Source organism: Centrocercus urophasianus, unplaced genomic scaffold (genome assembly GCF_019232065.1).
Source record: "Centrocercus urophasianus isolate 14NV4802_14NV808 unplaced genomic scaffold, USGS_Curo_1.0 seq_12, whole genome shotgun sequence".
Classification (NCBI taxonomy): domain Eukaryota; kingdom Metazoa; phylum Chordata; class Aves; order Galliformes; family Phasianidae; genus Centrocercus; species Centrocercus urophasianus.
The window spans coordinates 67,132,533-67,158,259 of NW_024884364.1; the positions used below are offsets into that span (position 1 = coordinate 67,132,533).

Genomic DNA, 25,727 nt, shown 5'->3' on the forward strand with positions numbered 1-25,727 from the left:
AAAAAAAAAAAAAAAAAAAAAAAAAAAAAAAACCCAAAAAAACAAAAGCAGTCTTTCCAAGTTCCTTGCTCAGGGTGCTTTCTCCAGTGAGGTCTGAACTTCTGGGCTTATTCAGTCTCCTGCCACCCCACTGTGCTATGATTTCCCCTAGAAAATTCATGGCACATTGTGACTTTTTTTTTTTTTTTTTTAAGTCAGAATGAAGATCCAAGAATGTGTCACAATCACTTGTCTAAGCGATTGTAAACGCAGGTTAATTCCTTGAACTAAAGCTTGTTGATGGTCCCAAGAATGGTCTTAATTTAAATAGTTTGGTGCAGAGGTCCCAGGATGAGTTTCTGATTTTATTCTGCGTTACTACAGCTTCTGTTACAAGATGAAGCTGCAGGTAACTCTAGTGTAATCAAGTAATACAACACCAAAAGCTGCTGGAAGATGGCATTCCAGCAGGCTGAAAATTATTTCTTCATTGGGAGTATTCAGACTGCAATTTGAAGGCTGCCTTGTGTTCTAAAAGTAGGTAGTCTCGATTTGTACTTCAGCAGAGTTTCTGATTTTGTAGGGATTGAAGTCTTCTAAGAGTTCTACTGAAAAACATTGTAATCTAAAAATCTGATGGAATGGGGTAGTCTGCATTTTCTTAAATGAAGTCATGTTTTTTTCTTAAAAGTAGCAGTATTTCATAAATTTAAGCTAAATCATTTACCTATTTATTACTAAGCAACATCCAGTAAAACTTATGACACTGCTTGGAAAAATTAGGTATCACTAGCTGAGCAAACAAGATTTAAAGAAAAAGAAAGAGATATTAACAGCAATGGTTTCATACTTTCACTTTGTATACGTATGTATCTTTATGTCAAGTTTTCTAAGAATAAAATCTGGTAATATTATTTATTTTCTTGTCTTTTTAAGGTTGCAGGGATTGTTGGCAGAGCAGATCTACTATGTGCCCTGTTCTTTTTGTTGTCATTCCTTGGCTACTGTAAAGCGTTTAGAGAAAGTAAGCATTGCATTTTATTTATCTTTAATTTTATGTTTTGTGTTATCTGTATTCATAAAGTGAAGTATAGCAGAACCAAGGTATGTTGTCCCTAATTCTTGTTAAACAGTAATAATTTATTTGCAGAAACAAATGTTTTGTAATGGGGCTGATATTTTAAATAGTTCATTGTACAGAAGCATATAAAATATTTTAAGAAGTATTTTAGAAAGAAATTAAACCTGTACATTTCTATTATCGGTGTTATAGTGTACTTATGCTGTTGTGTTGGAATGGCTTAAATGGAAATGAACTTTAGAAACCTCACTTGTTATTTTTAATAAAGATTTATTCATATGAGTAAGCCCTCTGATTTCCAGCAATATGCAAGTGCTGGTGTATGCATGTTGATTATAGTGTTATTCATAGGATTTTTGTAAGACAACTGTGTTATTTTAACATGAAAAAATCCTTCAACAGAGATTTTAGATCTGTTGTATTATTTGACCTGAATGCAAGTTGGCAGTTCAAACAGTGATTTGAAGGAATTGTCTTGGGATTTTTGAATTAATACACAAAAATACATCAATTTTTTATTATGAAAAACTGTACGGAATAGGCATTTTGGTTTCCAGATGTGTTCTAGCAGCAATAATAGTGGAATCATTTGGTGAACACATGAAGAGCTGTGCTACAGCGGGCTTGTACTGCATCAGTTCAAAAGGCATGGTCTATAACGTTTAACTGCAGTTGAAAATGGTCCAGATTAACAACACAGTAATGGGATTGCAGGGTTTAGAGTAGTGGGGGGGGAGAGGGAAGGTAAGCTGGTGCACTGTGAGCTCTAAGACGCTGTCAATAACCCTGTTAGTTGAGCTTACACTCCTTAGAACTACTTTACTTATTTCTACTACACTTGATATCATAAGTTTAACTTGGTCACTTCAGATTATGCTTGTGGTAATTCCTGTTCACTTCTGTCTGTTTTTTTTTCCTCTGCATACATTTCAGTTTTCAACTGAAATCATGTCTTGATGAGAATGGGCCTTGGGATCATGTTTGTTCATTTACTTTTTTCTCACCTGTTTTAACTGGCTGTGTTTGTGCTTTGGATATTTCTTCTGTCAGCACCAGAGTAAATCAGACGAAATACTGGCTTTCTTGTTTATTGGTAGAGGTATGCTGATATGGCTGGGGTAATAATTTTTGTTTGAAGAGCTCAAGAGCCAAGTTCCAGAGTGCAGTCTTTCAAATAGTTTTGAGATGGAGGATATCTCAGGAATTATTTAGAATGTGATGTGTACTCTGATTGGGGATATTCTGAGTGGTTTTACAACTTTCAAAGGCTAATCTGATGATTTTAAGTCAGTGTAGTTTCAAAAGTATTCTAGTATTAAAGTTCTTGTCACTGATGTAAACAAAACAGTGTGAAGTCAAGATAGTAAGAATTACTTAGTTGTTTTGTTGGATGCTATCTCTTACTCAGATTTGTTAAGGAAAACTATGGTCTGCCAACACTACTGCGCCTTTTGTTTTCCAGATCACATTTAAGTGGTTACTATCACCTTCATTGCCTGATTTTCTCTCAGATAATTCTTTGTGCCTAAAAATTTTTATCCAGGTTACATGTAGTTCCTTCTTTGTGACAATTTCAGGTCTTGCAGATCATATCTTGCATCTCATAAATGAGAGAATGAAAAATTTATATCATCCAGCACTGTGGAGAGCATAATAATGTCTTTGGCAGATCTTACATGGAGCTAAAGGGAGGAGTCCACCCTTCAGGTTACTTAATCTGAATCTTACAAATTTTTAGGTCTGAAAATGGCCCAAACACTTCAAAGTCAGGATTTATTTCTCATCTGAGATGTGCCTTGCTGTAAAAACAATAATAATAAAAATAATAATTTCTGAACAGAAAGGTAGATGAGATTGACTGCTAGCAGTATTTCCACAAGCTTGATCTTTAGCCTCCTAAGTCAGCTGCATTTCATCTTGTGTCCATTACGAGCGGATTCTCAAATTTTACTGAGTTCAGGTTTCCCTACTGTGATCTTCAGCAGCCAACTTGGGCAGGCAACTTAAAAGCCTTTTCTCCATGCTCTTTTTGTGTAGTCATTCAAAAGAGATGGGCTTGTTTTGATGGTCATTGAGAGGGGTGGTTTAGGTTAGGAACTTGCAATTGCCTTCTGGAGGTGCTTGAAACTCTTAGCTGTATAGAAGATTACAAAAGCTGGGCTTATAACATAAAATATGTTTCCTTTGCCACTTTAGTTGGGGAAAAGTACAGGCAGGTAGGTGCTGAAGTGGAGCAACCTAACTTTCTTTTGTCATAGACTGTAGAGAGATTTAGCTCTGAAGGAAACTCTGAAGGTCATCTCTGCTCTGACAGCTTAAGACAAGACTAGCTTTGTACGTCAGGTTGCTCAGGTCCTTAAACAGATGAGCTGTAAGAAAAACCCAAGGCAATTCCACAGCCTCACTAAGCAACCTTTCTAGTGTTTAACTGCCCTCGTATGAAGATTTTTTTCCCTTACGTTCAGTTATAATTTGGTTTACTAGGCCTTGCAATTGCATCCTGTCCTTTCCCTTCAGAGAAGTCTGTCTCTGAAGGCTGAAGTTGGATCCTCTTCAGCCTTCTCTAAAGGGAGAATGATAGGAGAACCAATTCTCTCAGCTTCTTTTCATATGTTATACTTCTATGTCTCCTAACCACCTTAGTGATTCTTTACTGAATTTCCATCTTATTGATGCATCTCTTTCATTGGACGCAACAGTGAACACAGTACTTTGGATGTAGCCTCACAAGAGCTGAACACAGAGGAAAACCATATTCACTCACCCATTGGATATGCTGTAGCTTATATAGCACACTGTGCATTTATCTTTTTTTCATCGCCACAAAAACACTGCTGACTTGTCTTCAGTTTGCTGTCAGTCAGGAACTCCAGGTCCTATTCTGCAAACCTGTTGTCTAGGCAGTCCCCAGACTGATCTGAAGCATGCTGCTGTTTTTGAATTCCATGAGCCTTATGTTAGCCCATTCCACCAGCTTGTCCCAGTCCCACCTGCTGGCAGTCCATTTCTCCACTGTTCCTGTGTATCCACTAGCAGAACCCCACCAACAACAACCACCACCAGTTCTACTTTCTGACCACACAATCTCTTTTCTTCTTTTGAACAAGGAGGTTGGTCCAATGTATCAGGCTCCTCATGTGTTGTCTGCTGTAGATAGTAGTGTCTTTATAGTAATGGCTGTAAGGGAAGCAGTTGTTTATTAAAAACTATTGGTGATAGGTGGACGATTGAACTGGATGATCTTGTAGGTCTTTTCTAACCTTTGTAATTCTATGATTCTAACATATCACAAAGAAAATACCATTTCTTTTCTCAGGATTCAGAATGTTTTCCTTCTGTTGGCAAATCATAGTTATCCACAAGATTCAGAGTCTGCAATACTGCCAATGCTCATTGTTAGTTCTAGTCCAAGTAAACAATTGTTACTGCATCACTTTCTAGATCAGACCAAGATGCTCATTAATCTTTGTAGAGTAGCCTTTATGTTATTATGAGGGGAGAGTTTTATTTATATTATTTATATTTTTTATTATTTTTATTATTTATATTATTTATTTATTTATATTTAGTTATCATGAGGGGAGAGAAAACAACCAAAAAACCTTCTGTGCATTCTGTTACATCAGGCTTATGTTTCTAATTATATACAGCATCTTCATGAAGATACCCCAGAAAAATGATACCTAGCAATTTGTTCCAGCATTCCCATTTTATTTTATCTTGCTAGATTTGTATGTATCATTGGCAGGCATGACCTTAAATCCTGGGTAAACTGCCTCTGCTCTTGTTTCTGAATTTGGTTGTCACACGCATAGCGTAGTTGATGAGCTGTTTAATAGGAGGAGGAAAAATATCAAAAAGGGATTTTTTAAAAATTGTTATTAAAAAATGCATGGTATCATGGTTTTTTTTGGTTTATTTAAAAGAAAGTGCAAATCTGAGCCTTTCAGCATTTATAGACTGCATTTGTAATGCATTTAGAATACAATTAACAAAAAATGTTTGAAACTAGTTTGCATTTAATGATGAAGTTTGAGTGTCAGACTAAAACAAAGATTGAAAAGCCTGAGTTCATGATACGGGTATAGTTTCATCCTCAGTAACATACAGTCCAAGCAGCATCCCAATGCTGTCAGACAGGTCATCTCAGACATTCACAAAGCACACACCTGTTCTTGCAGCAAGGCAAAGTAAGTTTTGTGTCCAGGTGGGTTCCAGAAATCCTTTCTGCTAACATGGGCTTAGTTGTTGTACTGTCATTGTTGAAGTCTTCTCTAACAAAAGTCACAGAAAAGAGACTGGTTAGTGTTTGTTTTCAAGCGATCTTAAGTGAATGAACAGAGGGTGTTTAGGTTTTTTTGGCTTGAGAGTGAGGGATCATAAAAATGTCTGGGATGGATTTAGGAGTACTGTGAGGAAGTGTAAATAATTCTGATGGCAATAAAGAGATTCGAGAAGTGGAAGTTATCAGTCTGGAAATCTTCCAAAGGAAAATGACTTTTGTAAAGCCCAAGATGTACTGCAGTTTGCTTACCTGATGTGGTTTATTTGTGGCTTGGTAGATTTTGGGGCAGAAAGTTTACTTCAGCCTGAATCTGTAGCATTACTTTTATTACTTTTTTCTTCAGCATTTCACTATGTAGGCTATAATTATATTCACTGAAATTCTGAAAATCTTTTACTTTTTTTTCTAATACACAGTTTTTGTTGTTACCAGAATTGACAGGTTAACACGTTTGCAAGGAACTAATCTGTTGTTCTCATTCTATTCTACTGTTTAAAAATTGTATTTATGGGGGCAAATCCACTGCATAGGCTTTGGAGACAGCAAGAGCTGACAGCTTAGGTAGGTTAGGTTTTGCCTTCCTTTGTCTTCAGCCTTGACAGTGATCCAGTGCATTTATTTGGCAACTCCATTAGTGTTCTGAGTAATGTAAAATGATGAGTTTGTGATATTTACTTCGTGTGAGTGACACCAGGCATGGATATTAAATAGGGGAACAACTGCTTGTATGCTATAACTTCTAAAAATGACTTTGTACCGGTTGTGTGTTTCTGTTTTGTTCTATGTAGTCTCCCATTTATCAGCTACTAGTTCATTGCTGATATAATGAAATGTGCAGAGTAGACTGGTAGACTGTAGTTAAGACTGAAGATTTATATTACGAATTTTTTTATTTTTATTTTTTTGTTAGTTTGGAAATGTTCAAGTCTTCTATGTGAAAGAGTGCTGTTAAGATAAAGGGAGAATTTGTTAGCTGTTTTGCAGCTAGTCAAGAAGCACTTACTTCTGTTAAACATTTGGGCCCTGATTTTCCAACTGTGTGCCCAGCTGTTCATGTTTGAACACATTGGGAAGAAGGAGTTGTATATGGAAAATGAGAAATCATAGCTGCTGCTGCTTTTTTTTTTTTTTTAAGGGCTGAATTTTTCTTCTCCAAGATGGTTTAATTTATGGATAGATGAGGATAGACAATCCCTCTACTGTAACATCTGCCTAGTAAGTTTTGAGGTACATAGAGATGTTTAGGAACAGCATTTTAGTGCTCCTGTTTTGTTATTACGTGAATGGCTGAGCTGCATTGCAGTAGTACATACATTCAGAAAACTGGAAACACAAAGATCTCAGGCTTAAGTTAATCCTAGCAGTAGATTCTTAGTTGATCTTCTAAGACTAAGTAATTCAAGTAATTCTTTCCCCTTGTACAGCAATGTGCAAGCAGGGAAGTCTTAGGGTTAAATGAGTATTTGTAGATGTTCAGCTGGAAGCTACTGTCCCTCCAGGCAATGCACATCAACAGGGTATATATATAAGCATGTGTAATTTTTCAGTGAAAAATAAAACTTCCTTTAAAAGCTTATCATAATTGATTTTGCTTCAATTTTCGAATGAGATGGCACTTTCACAGGAGCAGTTACACCATTTCACTTGAGCATGGTGACTTATTAAACTGCTCAAAGTTGTCACTTGTCTAAGCCCTAAGCTGCTCAGTTGGTTTGAAGGAGGGAATGCTGAACGCCTGAATGTTTGGATTGATAATTGTTCCTTGATTTTCTTTTGCTTTGCTGTTACTAGCTTGACTTAAAAGTAAGACTAAGCTTGATACTCTAAACATATTGTACTTTTCTTCATACCCTGATCTTTTGAGGAACCTTGTTTCATTGATTTGTGGATTTAGGACAATGCTGAGTGAGGTTTTTCAATAAATAGGATTAGCATCTAGGAAGGCAGAGTTGAAGGAGTATAGGTCATATATTTAGTATCAGTCAACTCCACATCGTAAAACTCTTTGTTTTGCAGAATTTCCCTAGAGATGCTTTTACTGAAGTCCTGCAGCATGAGTATAGGTGCCTTCATGGCTTAGGCAGGTATCTCTTCAGATTTCCTCAGCTTTCAGACTTCATGTACTCTTCAGGCAGGGTCATCTGGAAACTCTTTTTTGTGTTGGTATAGAAACACTATTTTTTCCAGCTTAAAAAAAAAAAAAAACCAAAAAACCAAAAAAACCCTGTTTACTTGGCATGCTTACAGTCCTGTCCATCTGTTAATGGCACAGTGCCCACTCACAATATGGTGTACCAGTTTCAACTAGGCACAGGTGCCAACCAAAGATTGGTTTCATTTTCTGACACAAGATTTTTCTGGTGGGAAGCGGCACTGTATTAGGGGAATGTGCTTTGTTATACTGATTACTTCTGTTGGCATATGTGTGTCATATAATAATAATTAGCACTTAATGCAGTGCTTTACATTTGCAAATCACTGTTAAAAATTGCTTGAAGGCATTTCTGAATGCTTCATATCTATTTTTCAATTCTAGTTTACCACTGAGATTTCTGCAGTGAGGATATGGGGATTATTTGTGCACACTTAACAAGGAACAAGCACAAGATAATGCCTTTCATAATTGAAATTATCTCTTTGAAGTTTAATCAGAAATTGATTAATTTTCATACCATTACAGTTCTGTATATGACTGTATTGACTTGTTGAGACTGATGAAGAAACTAAAGGAACTGACATTATGGTTTTGGGAAGGAAGTATTGATGCTTGTTCCTCTTTTTGATGTTGTATCTATGGAATTGTTTTTTGTTTACCATCTTTGACTGTCTTTGAGACTTCATACTCAAGCTTGGCTACACCATACATGCTGAGACATTGCTGGCATCTGAGGCTTGGAATGTTCACAAGAAGACAAGTCTGTTTCTGTACAGCTTTGAATGTGTGCCTGAATGGCATTCAATTATCATTTTTTTCCCAAGATCGTTCCTCAGGTTTGTCAAATGAATTCTGAGTTCTCCTTAATACATTTCCCCATCATTATAGCCTGGCAGCACTTTGAGACTTTAAAATTTGAATGATGGAATATTCTGATTAAAAATATCTAATGAGAAAAGCTACATGAAAGAAAGATCCAATCCAGATCGTATCTTTCCATTCTTCATGGTAACCTAGAATCTTAGAGTAGTTTTATAACTGTTACTTGGATCTGTTCTGTAATAATGTCATCCAGCCCCTGTATTCTCTGGGTTATTTCACACTCTTTCCAGTAGAATTGTCATGTCTTCCTGAAGACAAAGTTTGCTTTTATTCAGGTTTGCTTTTTACTTTCCAAGTCAGAAATTATACTTAATTTTTTCTAAATGGCTAATATGTGTCTTCAGAAAACAGTTGCCATATTCTTTGATGTTTTGGAGACTCATCTAGAAAATATTACGTCTGTTTGGGTTTTTTTTCTGGACAATTTTGACCTGTCAGCTTGGCTTTGATTCCTTATCTCTTTTTTTCCTCTCCATTTTCCTCTTTAGTGGTAGGATGCAGACATTTTATTTTTTTATGTTAATTCCAAGCTTCTGGAATCTCCTGTTTTGCATGATGTCCCAGAGGTATCAGTTGAGATTACTCTTATTTGGAGTAAATGTAATCAATAGGTATAATTTAAAGCAGATTATTTTCTCTATAAATTCTGTGCCTTGTAGTTCATTGCTTTGCTTCTGTTCTTGCTCCCTTTCTGTCGATGTTGTGAAAGTCATCTGACTGCAACTCTTCTGACCTCTTTGTGAGAAATGGAGCAAAAAGGCACAGAACACTTCTATTTTCTTGGCATTGTCCCCCATTTTCTCTCTCACCAAGTAGCTGAATAACTGTTTCCTTGCTGCTTTTCTTACTAGAATATCTATGGGATTGTGGTTTTGTTCTTTACATACATTGTATTTTCTCATTTTGTGATGTGGCCTTTATGAATTTAATGCTTTATTAGTGTGCTGTTGTTACACTTGTCCTTGATAATTTGACCTTTCTTTTCTCCCTGCTGCTTTTTACGCTTAATCATCAAAGCATTTGTGAATTGCTGAGTTTGATCTCTTGCTGTACATACTTTCTACCATACTCCGTGTTAACATAATCTTTATTTGTGCATTGAATGCTGCTTCACTTCTCTGGGAAATGCTCAAATGTCCCAGCTTCTCTCTTCCAGAATTTAATTCTTGAAAGAAATCTCCCACCTGAAGTAAGCATGCTTCAGCAACCTCTTTGAAATCCATTGGCTTTACTGTTCTCTCTTTTACACTTACTAGGAAGGCTGATTGTTGTTTTGTGCTCATAGTTTGCCTTCTGTCTTCACATTCTGCCGGCTACTTTCTTTCTACATTTGGAACAAGCACATTTCAAAGACTGGATGGACAGTTGCAAGCAATCTGAAGAGTTTAAAGGTCTTCAAGGGATATATTTAGGATGGATACTTTTTGTTCTTAGCAATGCTTATAGAGAGAATTTTGAAGCCTTGTTCTCCATGAATTGCATGCATACATGAAACATGTTCTGTGCATTTGATGTCAGCTGGGATCTCCTCATTGCGTTTTTTGTTCTTGTCACTACAACTTTTCTTCAGCTGTTATATATTTTGTATTTCATGTTTTGTTTTGTTGTCATTGAGATGTATACGACTTCTTTCCTTTAGAAGGCTTTCTTTTCAATTTGACATCTGCACCTCTGACGTCTACTCTTACCTCAACTATAAGGATGTAATTTGAGATGGAGGTTGAAGAAACATATGCCTGCTATATTTTATTTCGAAGATAAATTGTAAACATCTTAATATTCACTCAGTTTAAGCTTTTAAGTCTTAGGTAAGAAAGGAATGCTAGAAGCAACTTCAAAACTTATTCTTCATAACTTTTACTATCTTCTGCAAAAATACTCTGCCCCAAAATGAGACCAATATCAATAGGTCCTTTTCATACTTGTGGCGATTGTATCTTACTCACCAACATCATCTAAGTTAGTATACTAGTTTCACTTTATCATCAGTGAAGAGCAATAGCTACTTCTCTGAACTTGAATTAGGTAGGTAACTAGATCCCTAAAGGGGTCTCTCTCTTTCAACCAATTAGAAACTACACTTAGTGTTCTGTTATGTTGTTCTGTTCTGTTCTCAGATGTAGGTGCCTACTTCTAGTGAATGAGATCTTATTTCTGTCATTTGTCATCTCTGTAGAACATTATGATAGTTCAGACTAAGTACTGAGGGTCAAACCTGCATTAACAATAGGAAAGCACGACTCTAGAGATCAAGGAAAATATATTAAAAAGGGGTTCACTCAATGAATATAGAGTTCAGCTTTGTTTCTTCACAGGCCAAATGAAAGGTGGATTCTTGTGTTGCCTATAGAGCCCATGTTGCTTGAATCAAGAATACGTCTCTGAATAAGCTGAGTGCTTCCCTCTGTTGCTTTAACCTGTGGAGTAGAGATTGTGACAGATATGTTTTTATGTGAAGTACCCATGTACTGTGTGTGCAATAATACCGTGACTGTAGTAAGGCTTATTGTTATATGAATCTCAGAAATGCCTGCTTGTAGAACCCAAAAGCAGCTACATGGTGTGGTCTTTAAAGATTCTTTCTTTGACTAGAAGCTGTTGATCTTGATCTCTTGATCTCTTAACCCCACAGTTCTTCACCCAGTCGTAAAACTCTTTCTCTGCTCAGATGCTGGAATTATTGAGCTCTGTGGCATTCTGTGGTAGTGCTAATGAAATGGCATGAAGCACTTGCTAAATGCAGCAGCCCTGGAAAAGCGACTCATTGTGCCTGTGTAGATTAGACTGCTGTTGAAGGAGTTTGTGTGTGTGGTGCTGCTTCATATGTAACCATTAGAAATAACTTCATGTTCCTGTGGTAGCTTGGAAAAGAGTAGCCAGTAATATTAGAGTTGTAGCTAAGGAAGATAAATGGATCCAAGTCTTGGGAATTAACCTTTGCAGATGATAGATTGTGAAAACTGTGTGAAGCTTCTGCCATTCTAATTAGTCTGGCTAAGACATCTAGCAAATGGGAAGATTTCTAATGTCTCAGAGAAGAGAAAAAGACTGTAATAAATGGATAAATGCCAGCATATTACAGGAGGCACCTCATGCTTTTCAAGTCTACGTAACTAGATTTTGACTAACAGGAAATCTTGTGAGATTAAATGCTGGTTTTCCTTTTATTTCTTTGTTCTTCTTTTTTTTTTAATATTCTGATTTCTAACTTTAACTTTTAAATGTATATACCTAATATTATGACATGCTTTATTTTGACAGATAAGGAAGGACATAATTTTTCTGTATTCTGGGTGCTGGTGAGTGTTTTCCTAGGTGCAATAGCCATGCTGTGCAAAGAGCAAGGAATTACAATACTGGTAAGAATCCTCTTACTGACTGAATTTTGACCTCAGCATCTGTCAGGTGCAGTTGTAAAGTGTACAAAGATGAATGTTCTCCACAACTAATCACGTACCTTTTTGTTCTCTTCAGCAAACTAGCAATATTCTAATAGAGCTGTATTGGTTGTGTCTCCATAGCCCATATGTTGTAAATTCATTTTATCTTTTGTAAGCAGTTTGCATGTATCTGTTAATTTCTTGCAAAACTTGAAAGATTAGCAGTGTTAGTTTCACTGTGTGTCCATGTTCATTGGCCTTGTTTTTCAATGTATAATTGTTGAGATGGTGAATCTACAGGCCTCTCTTGAAGGCCATGAACAGAGATGTAATTGGAGGAGAGTATTTTTAGAAGCTCCACCTTCTCACTTTTTTTTGAACATTCTGATTAGAAGTAGGGTCATTATTTATTTCTAACGCTGAGTCTTTTCTTTCTGTTCCCTATTTAAGGAACTGTATATGCAAACAGGCACAGTTACTTTTCAAATTCATTGTCCTCTAGCTTTCTGTTACTTAAGTGAAGATGCTCCATTTTGAGGGATCCAGTAAGCTACCTGAAATGCTGCACCTGTGATTTATACCTTTTATGTAGTTGTATATCTGTATAAGTAAATCTAATTTGGTGCTTTAACTGACATAAAACAAAGCAACAGAATCAGAAGAACTATTTGCAGCAAGGACATTCTTGTCCTTCTTAGAAAAAAAAATTGTAGAAGAAATCACTGAAACCATCTTCCTGTAGGACATTATTTTCAGACAGACATTTGCAGGCTGATGCACTTTTTCAAAGGTATTTGTGAGGACATATGTGAGGATAACCTAAGAAATATTCATAAAACATTCTGTGATTATGTCTTCTAATGGTGTAAGTTAATTCCATCCCTCTAGGGAAACTTGCATCCTCAACTCCCTTTTCTTTTCTGTGTACCATTGCACACAGCCTGGGAAACAAACAGGAATTAGAGATCTATGTGTGGTCGCAGGACCATAATCCTATTGTGATCATTAGGACATGGTAGGACAGCTTGCATAACTAGAATGCAGTCATGGACAGCTATGTACTTTTTAGGAAAGACAGGCCAGCAAGGCGAGATGGTAGAGTTGCTTTCTATGTAAGCAGACAACTGGAATGTTTTGAGATCTGCCTAAGGATGAGTGATGAATGGGCGAAGAGCCGAAGGATGAGATCTGAGGAGCAGACTAACATGGATGACATAACTGTGGGTGTTTACTACAGGCTGCCTGATCAGGAGGAGGAAGTTCATGAGGCTTTCTACAGACATCTGACATTAGTTTCATGAGTTCAGGCTCCGTTCTCACGGAGGATTTCAACAACACTGATATTTTCTGGAAAAGGAACATTGCCAGGCACACACACAGTCCAGAAAGTTCCTGCAGTGCTTGGATGATAACTTTCTGGTGCAAGTGGTAGAGGAGGAGCCAGTGAAAATAGGTGTGTTGCTGAACCTTGTTCTTATAAACATGGAGTGACAGTTTGGGAACATAAAGGTTGGTGGCAGCCTTGGATGCAGTGACCATGAGACAGTGGAATACAGGATTTTACATGGAAGAAAGAAGGTAATAAGTAGGAATGCAACCCTGGACTTCAGGAGAAGCAACTTTGACCCATTCAAGGACCTACTTGGAGGATTCACATGGATTAGAGCATTGGGAGATAAGGGCCCAGGAGAACTGGTTGACATTCAAGCACCACTCCTTCCAAGCTCAAGATCTGTGCATTCCTAAGAATAAGAAGTCGGGCAAAGCTGGTGGGAGTCCCCCATGGATGAGCAAAGGAGCTTATGGAAAAACTCAAATGGAAGAAGGAAGTTTATGGTATGTGAAAAAGGGGTCTGGCCACTTGGCAGGAGTGTAAGTACATTGTCAGGGCATGCAGGGATGCAACAAGGAAGGCAAGGGAGGTCAAGAACAACAACAAGGGCTTCTTTAGGTATGTAAGTCGCAAAAGAAAGACTGGGGAAAATATGGGTCTGCTACTGAATGAGGTGGATGCTGTGGTGACGAAGGACACTGAGAAGGCAGAGATACCAAATGCCTTCTCTTGCTTGAGTCTCTGTTCCTTGGGAATCTTGGACCCTGGAGGTAAGAGAGAATCTGGGGAAAGGGAAACCCCCTTGATCAAAGAGGACATGGTCAGGGGTCATGCAGGGAAACTAGACATATACAAATCCGTGGACCCAAAGGGATGCACCCATGTGCTGAAGGAACTGGCAGAAATGTTTGCCATTCTGCTCTCTTACTATCTTTGTAAGGTCACAGAGAATTGAAGTGGTGCCTGAGGACTGGAGGAAAGACAATGTCTAGAAGGGCAAGAAGGAGGAGCCAAGAAACTACAGACCAGCCAGCCTCTCCTCTGTCCCTGGGAAGGTAATGGAGCAGTTTATTCTGGATGTCATCTCCAAGGAAGTCAAAGAAAAGAAGATTATCAGGAATAGTCAACATGGCTTCACTAGCCTGATAGCCTTCTGTGATGTCACGACCAGCTGAGTGGATGAAAGAAGAGCAGTGGGTGTTGTGTACCTTGACTTCTGACACTGTTTCCCAAAGCATCCTTGCAATTAAGCTTAGGAAGTGTGGGATAGATGAGTGAGCAATGAGGTGACTTGAGAACTGGATAACTGACAGAATTCGGAGTGTTTTGGTCGGTGGCACAGGGTCTAGCTGGAGCCCTGTAGCTAGCAGCGTTCCCCAGAGGTCAGTACTAGGTCTGATCTTGTTCAACATCTTCATCAATGACTTGTATGAAGGGCAAGTTTACTGATGATACTAATCTGGGAGGAGTGGCTGGCACACTAGAAGGCTGTGCTGCTATTCAGCGAGACTTAGGATGGAGAGCTGGGCATAGCTGATGAGGTTCAACAAGGGCAGGTGTGGAGTCCTACACCTGAGGAAGAATTACTACACACATCGGTACAGATTAGGGGCTGACCCACTGCAGAGTGGCCTGGGTGTTCTGGTGGACAACACATTGGCCATGAGCCAGCAGTATGCCCTGGTAGCCAAGAAAGCCAATGGTATTCTGGGGTACATTGAAAAGAACATGGCCAGCAGGTCGAGGGAGGTTCTCACCCCCTCTGTTCTGCCCTGGTGAGCCACATCTGGAGTACTGTAACCAGGACTGGGCTCCTCAGTTCAAAACAAAAACAAAAACAATTTGGTGGTGTCCAGCAACAGGAGAAGGGGTAACACGCAACCTGGAACAGATGAAGTTCCACCTGAATACAAAGAAAGACTTTATTTTGAGGGTGACAGAGCACTGGAACAGGCTTCCCAGAAAGGCTGTGGACTCTTTTCTTCAGATATTCAAAACCTGCCTAGATACTTTTCTGTGTAACTTACTCTTGAAAACCCATTTTAGCAGGGGGGTTGGACTATGATCCAGAGGTCCCTTCCAATCCCTCTGACTTGTGATTCTGTAATTATTTGAGTTAGAAGACTCAGAATTTTTATTTGATCTGGATTTTTTATTCGTTTGCTAGGATTTATTTGCATTGCTAAGATGATGGTATTTATTCTTGTGTTAAGGGACAAGGGTCAAAGGGATGAAAGGATAAATCATATATTAAAAAGATTGCTTCTAGGCTGAATGTATTTTCCAGTTAGATTCTTACGTTATTAATCTCCATGTAATTGATACAAAAGCCTTGTAATTGCCAGCTGACCTCTCTATGTGAAACCATGCCACACTCCAACCTATCTCCTCGCTTTTCCCTATGGTGGTTCCTCTTTGTTCTAACTCCTTCCTTGCCTGATACTGTTTTTACTGACTACTTTTTTCCATTTAGTTTATTGACGTAATTTCCAAAGGTAATAGGATGTAGACTAAGTATTCATGAATTGTCATGGTTGGTGATTGCTTGGACATTGAAGTTGTACTTTAACATTGACCTCAACAGAATTACCTCATTGACCTCAAAAGAATTACCTCTGGATCTGTTTTATGCACATTCCACCCAAGGAAACAAAAAAGTACAGTCCTGAAGAGCAGTACTTATACTTCAGCTTTATGTGTAGTGGCTGATATAGAACTTCTCATTTTTTTTTTCAGCAATTTCCAGTGCATGTGTTGATGTAATTGCAAAAAAAGCAAGCCTGATAAAATCTCTGAGCCTTTGGTTGTTGTGACAATCAATTTATCTTTAAAAAATAATATTTTTGAAAGCTGGTAGTCAAAAGATACCATGCTGCTCAAAAATGTGTGTGTGTGTGTGTGTGTGTGTGTGTAAAAGACTTAAAGAAACTTCACCTTAATATAAGCCATGCCTTTCGACTGTTGTGTTTACACTGCAGAACGTTTGGGAAAGCAGTCTGAGAACAGATAAATAGTTTGAAACTGTTGTAACCATATGGGGCATAGTTTGCTGGTACATGGTGTCTCTGCAACATTATTGGATATAGCAAAAGCCTATCTATTACAATAGTGTGATGTTCCACTCATCTGAGCTCATTTTCTTAATTTCTCATTCTGCCATCTTATTAGCAACATATCTGTTATTCACTTGTTTGGAATCAGGAATAAGATGTAAAATGTAGAAGTGGAATATAAGATGTATTTTTTTTTAATTGTTTTTTGGGTAGCTACCTCATCTTACTTTTTATTTATCTTTTTTTTAACTTTTTTTTTTTTTTTTTTTTGGTTGTTTAGGGTTTGAATGCAGTGTTTGATGCACTGGTGATTAACAAGTTAAATATTTTGGAGTTCATTCAAAAATTACTACGTAAGGACAAGTTAATGGAGGTGAGTCCTTAGAGGTTTTGTTCATTCTTGCTGATCAATCATGTACCAAAAGAAACAGAGAGAACTTCTGTCAGTTTTGTTGTTGCTGAGAATTAAAGAAAAATTAGGGATTTTCAGCCAGCTAAGTAAGTCAATTGTGCAGTTAAATCTTTGCAGCAATGTGAGTAATAATGATATTACATTAGAAATGCATTGAAGACAAAAAGCTTTCTACAGGTTCTCACGTCAGTATCTTAAGACTGTTGTGGACGAGCTGCCTGATGCTACAAGTTCTACAGAAGCAATAGAACTCCTGAAGTGGTTATTAAACACAACTTAGTCTGCATAGGTAGAGCTATTTATTCAGATTCATGAGGTGCTTAAATAGACATTAGAAAAATAATGAAAAAATATTATTATGTCCCATTTCCCAACTCTACTAAAATATTGTACTCTTTTCTTTAGCATACGAATTACCAACCAGGAGACAATTTATAGTGGATTGGAGATTTGAAAGTAGAACTATTCAAGCTCTGATAGATACTAAGGATAAATATCTACTTCTATTGATACTGCTTTAACTAGTATAGGATCAAATGGAATTTAACACCGATTATTTGTTGAGAGATCATAATCATAAGCAAATCACACAAACAGTCATGGTTAGTGAGGTTAGCAATTGATAGCAGCCAAATAGATCAACAGACTACTAGAACATCACTACTGTTAAACAGCTGAATCATTTGCCTCTCCCATGCAAGCTTCAGCAAGGCAAAGGGAATGTATGCTCATTGGAATTTACATTGATTGGTAGTTCCACTGTAGAGAACTCTTGCTCGTATTTCTAAGCAGCACAAGTCCTATGGGACTGTTAAATTGTTTCATGAAGTGTGGCAATGTTCTTAAGAATCTTTGTAGGGAAATTGGTGAAAGCGGAATTTTCAGAACTGAAACAATAGATTTGGGCAAGGAATGGATAAAAGGTACAAGAATATGTCAGCAAGCAAGGATACTGAGGAATCGAGTTGTATAATGACAATAATGTCAACCAGCATAAGAAAAGGAAGGAGTCTAGAGTTGTACGGAACTAAAGTAGATCCAGCTCAAAATTAAAGTGATGGAAATGTGTCAGGGTCAAACTTTTTTTGGAGAATTACTCGTTAAGCCTGAACAGCTCCAAGCAATATATTTCTGTTTTGTGATCTTCAAGCTGTCTGGGTGAGGAAAACATAGAATGTGTCTTTTCTCTATCATCTTTACATAGAAGTAGTTAATTTTAGCTCCTGCAACTTAAAAAAAAAAAAAAAAAAAAAAAATGTGTCAAGGTCTTTTCATTTAAGTGTATTTAAATTTCATTTGTTTTGTCTTGTTGAAAGGCAGGTCATAAATTTTTAATTGCACACTTTTTTTTTGCCCTCTTGATTTGGGAGACTACTTTCAGTTTGCCAGATTTCAGTAAGCTCTAAATCAAAGGCAATAAGACATGTGGTAACACTTCTCCTACTTCTAAAATCCTGCTTACTAAGAGATTTTGTGGTTTGTGAAGTGTGGCCTTTTGGAAGGTGCGTGTGCCATTAAATGAAATTAAGCCTGGGATGACACTTTTAGTGTAATTACTTTGTAATTAGACATATAAATTGTCACAATGCAGTTTTCCTTCACAACACAATTTTTTTCCAAAAAAAAAAAAAAAGTATTTAGCAATGATTTGCTTGAATCCTCATTGTAATGACTTCTGTTACTGACGTGCAAATTGGAAATAGTCATCTGAGCACAAAGGCTAGCTTATATAAATTCACCATTACAAGCTTATTTCTGTATGCATTTAACTAAATATTTTATGATGATTCCACTGTCAGCTACAAATATTTAAAACTCATCTGAGTATCTCTTTGAAACTTCACTTTTCCATCATTTTAGAGAATAAATACCTTCAGCCAGGACACTGCTAGATCTTTTGCTCAATAAGACTTTTTTTTTTCATAGTTTTCAGAAAAAGCTAGTATTGATTCATAAGTAATTATGGTGATGCTTGCTAATCAGTGTATTTCAATCATAGATGGTAATAAGCAGCATGCTAGCTCTTATGGAGGACATAGAGAACAGATCATGTATAACTAGTTTTTAAAGGGAATACAGTATTTAAAGCATATCAGGCTAAAGGAGGAAGATACGGATAAAGGAAAGCTCATACTTCAGAACATGTGACCACATTTCTCAGGATCCAGTCAACACCTTTGTGTAAAAATCTACTGTTTATCAATGTTTTCATCTTTAGATATGTTCAACAGAGAAGGAAGTGGTTCAGATGACCCCTAATTTCGGAGAAACTCTTGCCTTCAGTCTGCTTCTCTTAGGACTTATTGAGGCTGCTTAGATTAATTTCAACCATCAGGTTTTAGGAAGCTTTAAGAGAGTCCTACAACGCTGTAACACAGGAGTTAGAGAGACACTATAGTGAAGTTTGACTTGTAACTGCGAAAGTAAGACAAATGTCAATTAATAACTTCTCTGAAATGGGTGGCCAAAAGGATGTGAGTATAATAAGGAGAAGAAGAAAGTATTTGTTTTTAAATGCTTTTTCTTTCTTTCTTTTCTGTAGAGTGCTGGTCTGCTAAGAAAGGGGCTGCTTTTCAGAATAACTCTTCTGATGTCTGGAGGGGCTGGTATACTTTATATCCGCTGGAGGATTATGGGCACAGGGCCACCAGCTTTTACTGAAGTAGACAATCCAGCTTCATTTGCAGATAGTTTGTTTGTGAGAGTAAGTTATGATGCTGATTTTTATTATTTTTTTTCTGACATGCTTAGAACTTTTGTCTTGGTCAGCTAATTAAATTTTATTTTGTGTTTTAAAGAAACAAAGTGGGCAATCTTTATGTTGTGAGATGTGTAATGAATCACTTCCCTTGTGCTTTGTGATTTTCTGCCATTGTTTTTTTTTTTTTTTTTAAAACCTACACCTTGAATAATCTTTGCGTTCAATTTAGTACGTGCTGCACACACTGAATGTTTCCATTTATTCACTACTTTTTTCATGCTTGCCAGCAGATAGCTTTTGCTGCATTTCGTTATTTTTCCACATACTGTATTTGACTCTTCATCTGTTCCTTTACAATTGAAGAAAATAGCATCAAGTTCTGGTCTGGTGCATTTGGAGTATGTTTTGGCTGTATGCTTCTAACTTTATTAAGTCTGGGTTTTGGAGATGAGGATGTTGTTTTTTGACATTTTCTTCTGATGTGAGAAATTCTTTCTGCAAGTGGATGTTGATTGTACAGTAGAGAACTCTGTTTCTCTTCTCTGAGGAGAGCCTCACAGCTGTATTTAAAAAAAAAAAAAGTTAATTTCACACCTGTAACATATGTGGTCTACAGCTAGATGCAACCTAACAGAATTTAAGGATTTAAGGCCTGTTTTATAAGCAGTGTTTTGCAATAACAAAAATGGTAGAAAATAACTGAAGTTTCTTCCCCTCACACTTAAGTTTAGTATCAAATAAATGTTTGTTTTCTTTTTGACTGACAGGCTATAAACTATAATTACTACTATTCGCTGAATGCATGGTTGCTGTTGTGTCCCTGGTGGCTGTGCTTTGATTGGTCAATGGGTTGCATACCCCTCATTAAATCCGTCAGTGACTGGAGGATAATTGCACTAGCAGCACTTTGGTTCTGCCTAATTGGCCTGATATGCCAAGCTCTGTGCTCAGAAGACAGCTATAAGAGAAGGTAAGAGACAGTGATGAATTTTAAATGGCTGGACAACTTGAGTACAGTATTATTTTGTTAAATCCAGTACTGATAGTTTTAACAATTCAGTGGAACCAGTGTCTAGCAAATGCAGTTCAAATAAATATTTATAGCTGTCATTACAATTTTATCCCAATTTGGGCCCATCACTGTACACTGACTAGTGGGAAACACTTGGAGGGGGAAATATGGATGGCTGCTTTATTCTTCTCCTGAAATGGCACTGTAGGTGGTAAGAAGTAATCTGTGTTCAGAACAGAGCAGTGTGTTGTTGACATCACTTTTTCTAAGTCATCATCTCTTTTAATCCCCTCTCTTAATAATGAAAAGATGTGCCTTGACAGGAGGTACAAATGCTAGTCACACAATTAATAAATAAAATACTGACCCACTGTTTCTACTGAAGAAATGATTTGTACTTTACCAAAAGAAACTAAAAATATATTTATATTGTTAACTATGCTGTCTCATTTGAGGATTTCAGCTTAATTTTTGTTAGCTTTTCTGTTTCCTTGGATTTTATGTATAATTAATTCTCAGCTCCTTCACATTTTTTAGCAGCTCAGTCGCAATGAGATCATCCTTTTTTTTCAAAGTACTGAATGTTTCCATTTTCTTTCTGAGGTATTCTGTAACTTCATTTCTTTGCTTGTCTCTTCAAAGACTAACCTTCCTTTTCTTTATTTCTGTACTGATTTGTAATTTGTACAACTGAAATCATTTTGGAGAGGAGTTGAATCTTGTTATAAGTGTCATCGTATTCTCTAGGGAAAAAAAAATGAAGCCAATATTGCTGAACCATTTTTTAGTAAAAAGTAAAAACCAAGTAGTGCAGGCCATGGACACTGAGAGGGGAGAAAAGAAAACTAACGAGTTCCTTACTGTAGGTTTGTTGTATACATTACAGTATAGAGATTTAGTTGCAATAAATTTGAGTACACAACAACCATGCCCATGGCCTGACACAGATGTGTTCATTAATCCTTCATAAGGATCCTTTCTGTAAGGTACCTTGTCTCAGTTTCCTCAGTTGTCTAAGTTCTCTGTCTTCCTTAGTTACCTGCTGAGGGTTGCTCATTCCTGATACAGATACCTAAAGGAAGGAAGATGAAATGCCTCTCTCCACTGACTGTGGAAGGGGTGTAGATGTAGACTGTATGTGGTTAAACACAATTCTATTCTATTAATCTTGTTGTTAGGGGGAGGAAAAAAAAAAACAAACAGTGCTCTCAGTTGGAAACGTATCTAAGTTATTTCTTTAAGTGACCTGTATATTTTTCCCTTTTTTATGGTCTTATTAGTTCCAAAACCAGACAGGTAGCTTTCATCATTAGCTCTCTTACCTGTATATTTTAAATAGATATTACATAATTAATACTTAATGGGATTATTTTGCAGTTTTGAAGCATGAAGTTTGCTTTTCTGGTAATTATAGCTAAGGTTTTAAAAGTGCATGATAGAGTGAAGTGTCAAAATCTTACTGAAGCCTAATCTGACTTTTTAATGTGGTTCCCAAATGCTGCTTTTGAATGCCCTGCTCCATTTGCACTTTTTTCCTAGTTTTTTTAAAATAAATGTTGTATGTTAAATGAAAAATTTTTAATAAGCTTTATGGCTAATCTGATAATCTTGTTTCTTGTTTGCAGAATTCTTACACTGGGACTTGGATTTCTTATTATCCCTTTTCTTCCTGCAAGCAACCTGTTCTTCCGTGTAGGATTTGTTGTTGCAGAGAGAGTCATCTACCTCCCCAGTATTGGCTATTGCATTCTGTTTACATATGGATTTAGTCTCTTGAGTAAGCAAGCCAAGAAAAAGGTACCATCAAAACAGTCAGCAAAGCTGATGATGAAGTGCTTCAATTGAGTGATTTGATTCTTAACTTGTCTCTCTTTCGTTAAGAAAATTCTTGCTGTGGCAGTTCTTGGAATCTTACTGATGAACATTATGCGCTGTGCACTCCGCAGCAGTCAGTGGAGGTCAGAAGAACAGCTTTTTAGGAGTGCACTGTCTGTATGCCCTCTCAATGCAAAAGTAAGTCAGTTTTAACCTTTTTTCTTTCTTTGTGTTTTTAAAAAATGCTTTGAATTTTGAAATGAAGGCAGTCTTATGTGTAGTCAGTGTGTTGTGGGTATAGTAGACCTCACAATTTTCACTGGGCCAGGAGTATGACGTTATCAGACACCTTAAATGATGGTATTAACTCAATTGAAATAGCAGACAGCAAAAATTATAGTTTAGTATTATCTTCAGTTGTAATTCAGAACTTGGGGAATGGGGATGGGGAGGGAGAAAAGAGGGGGGACTGTACTCCAGGAAAGGGCATTTAGTCAAATCATGTGTCAAAAAAATCTCTTAAAAGAATTGATTATACAATTGCAGATTATTACAGCAAAATATCTGAGAGAGTTTAGGTTGCAGTGTTCTCATCTAAATAATTTCTATACTGTGATTTTTAGAATCCTTCCAGTGGTATATATAACCAACACAGCTAAGGCAGAAAGAAATGTTATCTGTGTGTCTGCAAGACAGAATAAAATCTTTGCTCCTGCTTCTTCTCTTTTACAGTGGCTGAATGAGCTAGACTTCAGACGCAGACATTAAGGAAAACTGCAATATTCCTTTCAGGACTTAGTGAGAGAAAAAGGCAGGGGTGGGATTGATGTTTCATTGCACTGAATGAACGTCAGTGTTTGGCATAGTAGACTGAATCTAGCCTGCCTGCAGAGGTGAGCTCTGCAGCAGTTCTTAAATAGCTGAGGCTGGGATCTATTGGACTATACCACATAGCCTTGATGTTGTCTGAATTTTAGAACAGACTATCTTCAGTAAGCCTGGGAATGGAATCCACAGCTTGTTAATAACAACACACGGATGTTTTGCAAAATTAGATTTCTGTAGTATAAAGTTGAATATAGAAAATACAGATCAAGGTACAGAATTTAAACAGATACCTGTGAATGCTGAACTTTGTGAAGAGAATGACAAATTTAGCATCTACTGGAATAGAAACGTGCCGAGGTGATGTCTAAAAAGCCTTGATGGTCAATATTTACAACATAGTTATGTCTTAAAACAATTTTGGATTTCGATACATAGGAAAAGAGCTATTGTATTTTACAGTGGCAGTGGTAAGTAACCATCCTCTCTTCTATTATGACTTCAGTATATCTTGTCTGCTGAATGACAAGTACATACTGTAAATGGAGCAAATGCAGTCTGCTTTTTTTGTGTGTAGTTCTATCCATCTGCTATGGTACGAGTGCTTTAGACAGATCTACACTCTTTGCCTCTGCTCCAAGGTCCTTGGACAGCAGCCATGTCTGGCTGGGAAGCTGTGTAGCTGTGTTTGCACAGTGCTGTGCTTGAGCCGATAAGCTGTGTGCAAGCTACTGAACTAATGCAGCTGGTTCAAAGCCAATGAGTGTACAGGGAAAACGAGCTTGTGTTTGTCAACACTAGGCTATGTAGACATGCCTGGGCTGTATTGATACTAGTGACAGCTTGCACAAATAGCAAGCATGAGGATGTGAACAGGAAGGTTTTTATAGACTTACATTCCAGACTTCTTTAATGAGAGACTTTGAAGTTGCAGTATTAGGGAACTTGACTAGCCAAGAACAATAGAGAACCCATTTGTAAGAGCCAGTCTCTTTTATTTTCATAATGGATTAGCTACATCTAGTCAATTTTAGCGAAGATAAATGTAAAAATTGGAACTAGGTTCTATTTTAGTCTTCTGTTGTTGTCAAGAAATTGCAGACTTCCTTTAAAACTAGTTCCACAGCACTCTTCATTGGCCCCTTTATTTCAGTGGCAGAATGAGTCAGACCAAAAGATGGAATGCAGATGATAACATTTCTATTTTTCTCAGAACATCTTTGATTTATGTTAAGTGGTCATGCTTTAATTCCATTTTGTAGCAGGGTTCCAAAATCTCCAGGTGTCTCCCAAATACCAATGAGACCTGCAGCTTTTTTAGTACAGCTCTTCTCATTCCAAAGTGTCAGCGAGCAGTGCAAGGTAAATTTAACATAATTCTAAGTAACAAGTAGTTACAGTATTGCCTTCTTTAGTTTCACATTCACATTCCTTAAACATCTCTCTTAGACAGAGATATGGAAACTGCAATAAATCAAATTCTCTGCCATAGTAGCAAATCTACCCCTTGAGTGATGGACGTATCTGGCTCAAGAAGGTGAAATTAATGATAAACATGGCCCAGTAATTTTGATATGTATTGGAAGTAATCAGGTACCATAATGAGGATGCAAAGATTTTTGATTTATTTTTTAAAGTTCACAACACAGAAAAGTATATGTTATCTATTTTAAAGGTATGTACGCATGTGCATTTATTCATTTGTGAGAAAGAGAAAAAAGAATGTTAGAGCTATGTCCAGGAGTAAGTCACTCTTGCTTGGTCCTGTGTTTAAGTTGGGTTGAAAGATTCATAGACTGAAGCAGTATATACATATGGCAGTATTTTGCCTAGACAAGCAGGAGGTGCAGGTATATATATTTAATATCACCACATTTTTTCATACAGTATAGATTCGTTGAATTCCTTGAGCTCAGTGATGGAATGGACTAGTGTGAGTTAGAACCAGGCCAGTCTTGTCTCTACTAAAGCAAATTTTGTAAACAGTTACATAAACTCTTTTCTGATGGTGACATGTTACAGGTAGTTCATCAATTTCAAATAATTCAGTGCGAGTGGCTTAGGAAAGACTCAATGGATTTAATTGAGTCTTTTCATTGATGCCAGTGTGTTGCAAGCTAATCCATAAGTGCTTTGTTGAAGAACTAGAATATCTGATTACAGGCTATGATAAAACCCCAACTGCAGTTTGAGCATATCAGATTACTGGCTTGGTATTCATCCCCTTAGGTTTACACATCTACATCTGAGCAAGTCAGGTTTCCTTTATATCTGGAGAGGAGAAACTGTCCCTTTTATCACGTGGTTTGTCATCATCTTGAGCTACTTGACTGATGCAGGGCAGAAGGACTGCACCTTGTTCTGTGTATTTCTCTCCACTGAAAGGTCTCAGAACTACCTCAGTTGTGTATACATAAGGTTGTGAGATTTTGCCCTTGTCCTAGTGCCATTCACTATCTCTAGACATCACTGTATTGCTTCTCACTCTCTGATGTTGTTATACGCTGTTCTCTTTCAATTTTAAAGAATATTCCTGTCCTGAAGATGCTCATCTCACTGGTGTTTTCTGCAATAAGTTACTGTTCAAAATGCCAAGTTGCTTTTTCTTGTTTTTTAGGAAAGCCATGACAATTTAAGAATTCACAGACAGTGCCTGTTTTTGATGACTGCTTTTAATTGATTATATAAATAAAGGTGCAATAATGTAATGAAATATATGGAAAATAGCAGCCACAGTGACTGACCTTTTTTTTTTTTCCGTAGATTTTGAAATAATTTAAATGATTGTAAATTGTTAAGGGTCTGTACATAGTC

At 37.1% G+C, this 25,727-nt stretch overlaps 1 protein-coding gene across 3 annotated transcripts in view; it reads left to right on the forward strand.

Annotated features, from left to right (window-relative positions):
• Positions 1–25,727, forward strand: part of TMTC4 (transmembrane O-mannosyltransferase targeting cadherins 4) — a 56,506-nt gene that overhangs the window by 13,110 nt on the left and 17,669 nt on the right. For all 3 annotated transcript variants that reach the window (XM_042809755.1, XM_042809756.1, XM_042809757.1), the window contains exons 5-11: positions 916–1,003; positions 11,644–11,741; positions 16,429–16,521; positions 19,103–19,264; positions 20,029–20,231; positions 21,899–22,070; positions 22,155–22,286. In XM_042809755.1, the coding sequence (XP_042665689.1) occupies positions 916–1,003; positions 11,644–11,741; positions 16,429–16,521; positions 19,103–19,264; positions 20,029–20,231; positions 21,899–22,070; positions 22,155–22,286 (948 nt within the window). The remainder of the gene's footprint in view (positions 1–915; positions 1,004–11,643; positions 11,742–16,428; positions 16,522–19,102; positions 19,265–20,028; positions 20,232–21,898; positions 22,071–22,154; positions 22,287–25,727) is intronic.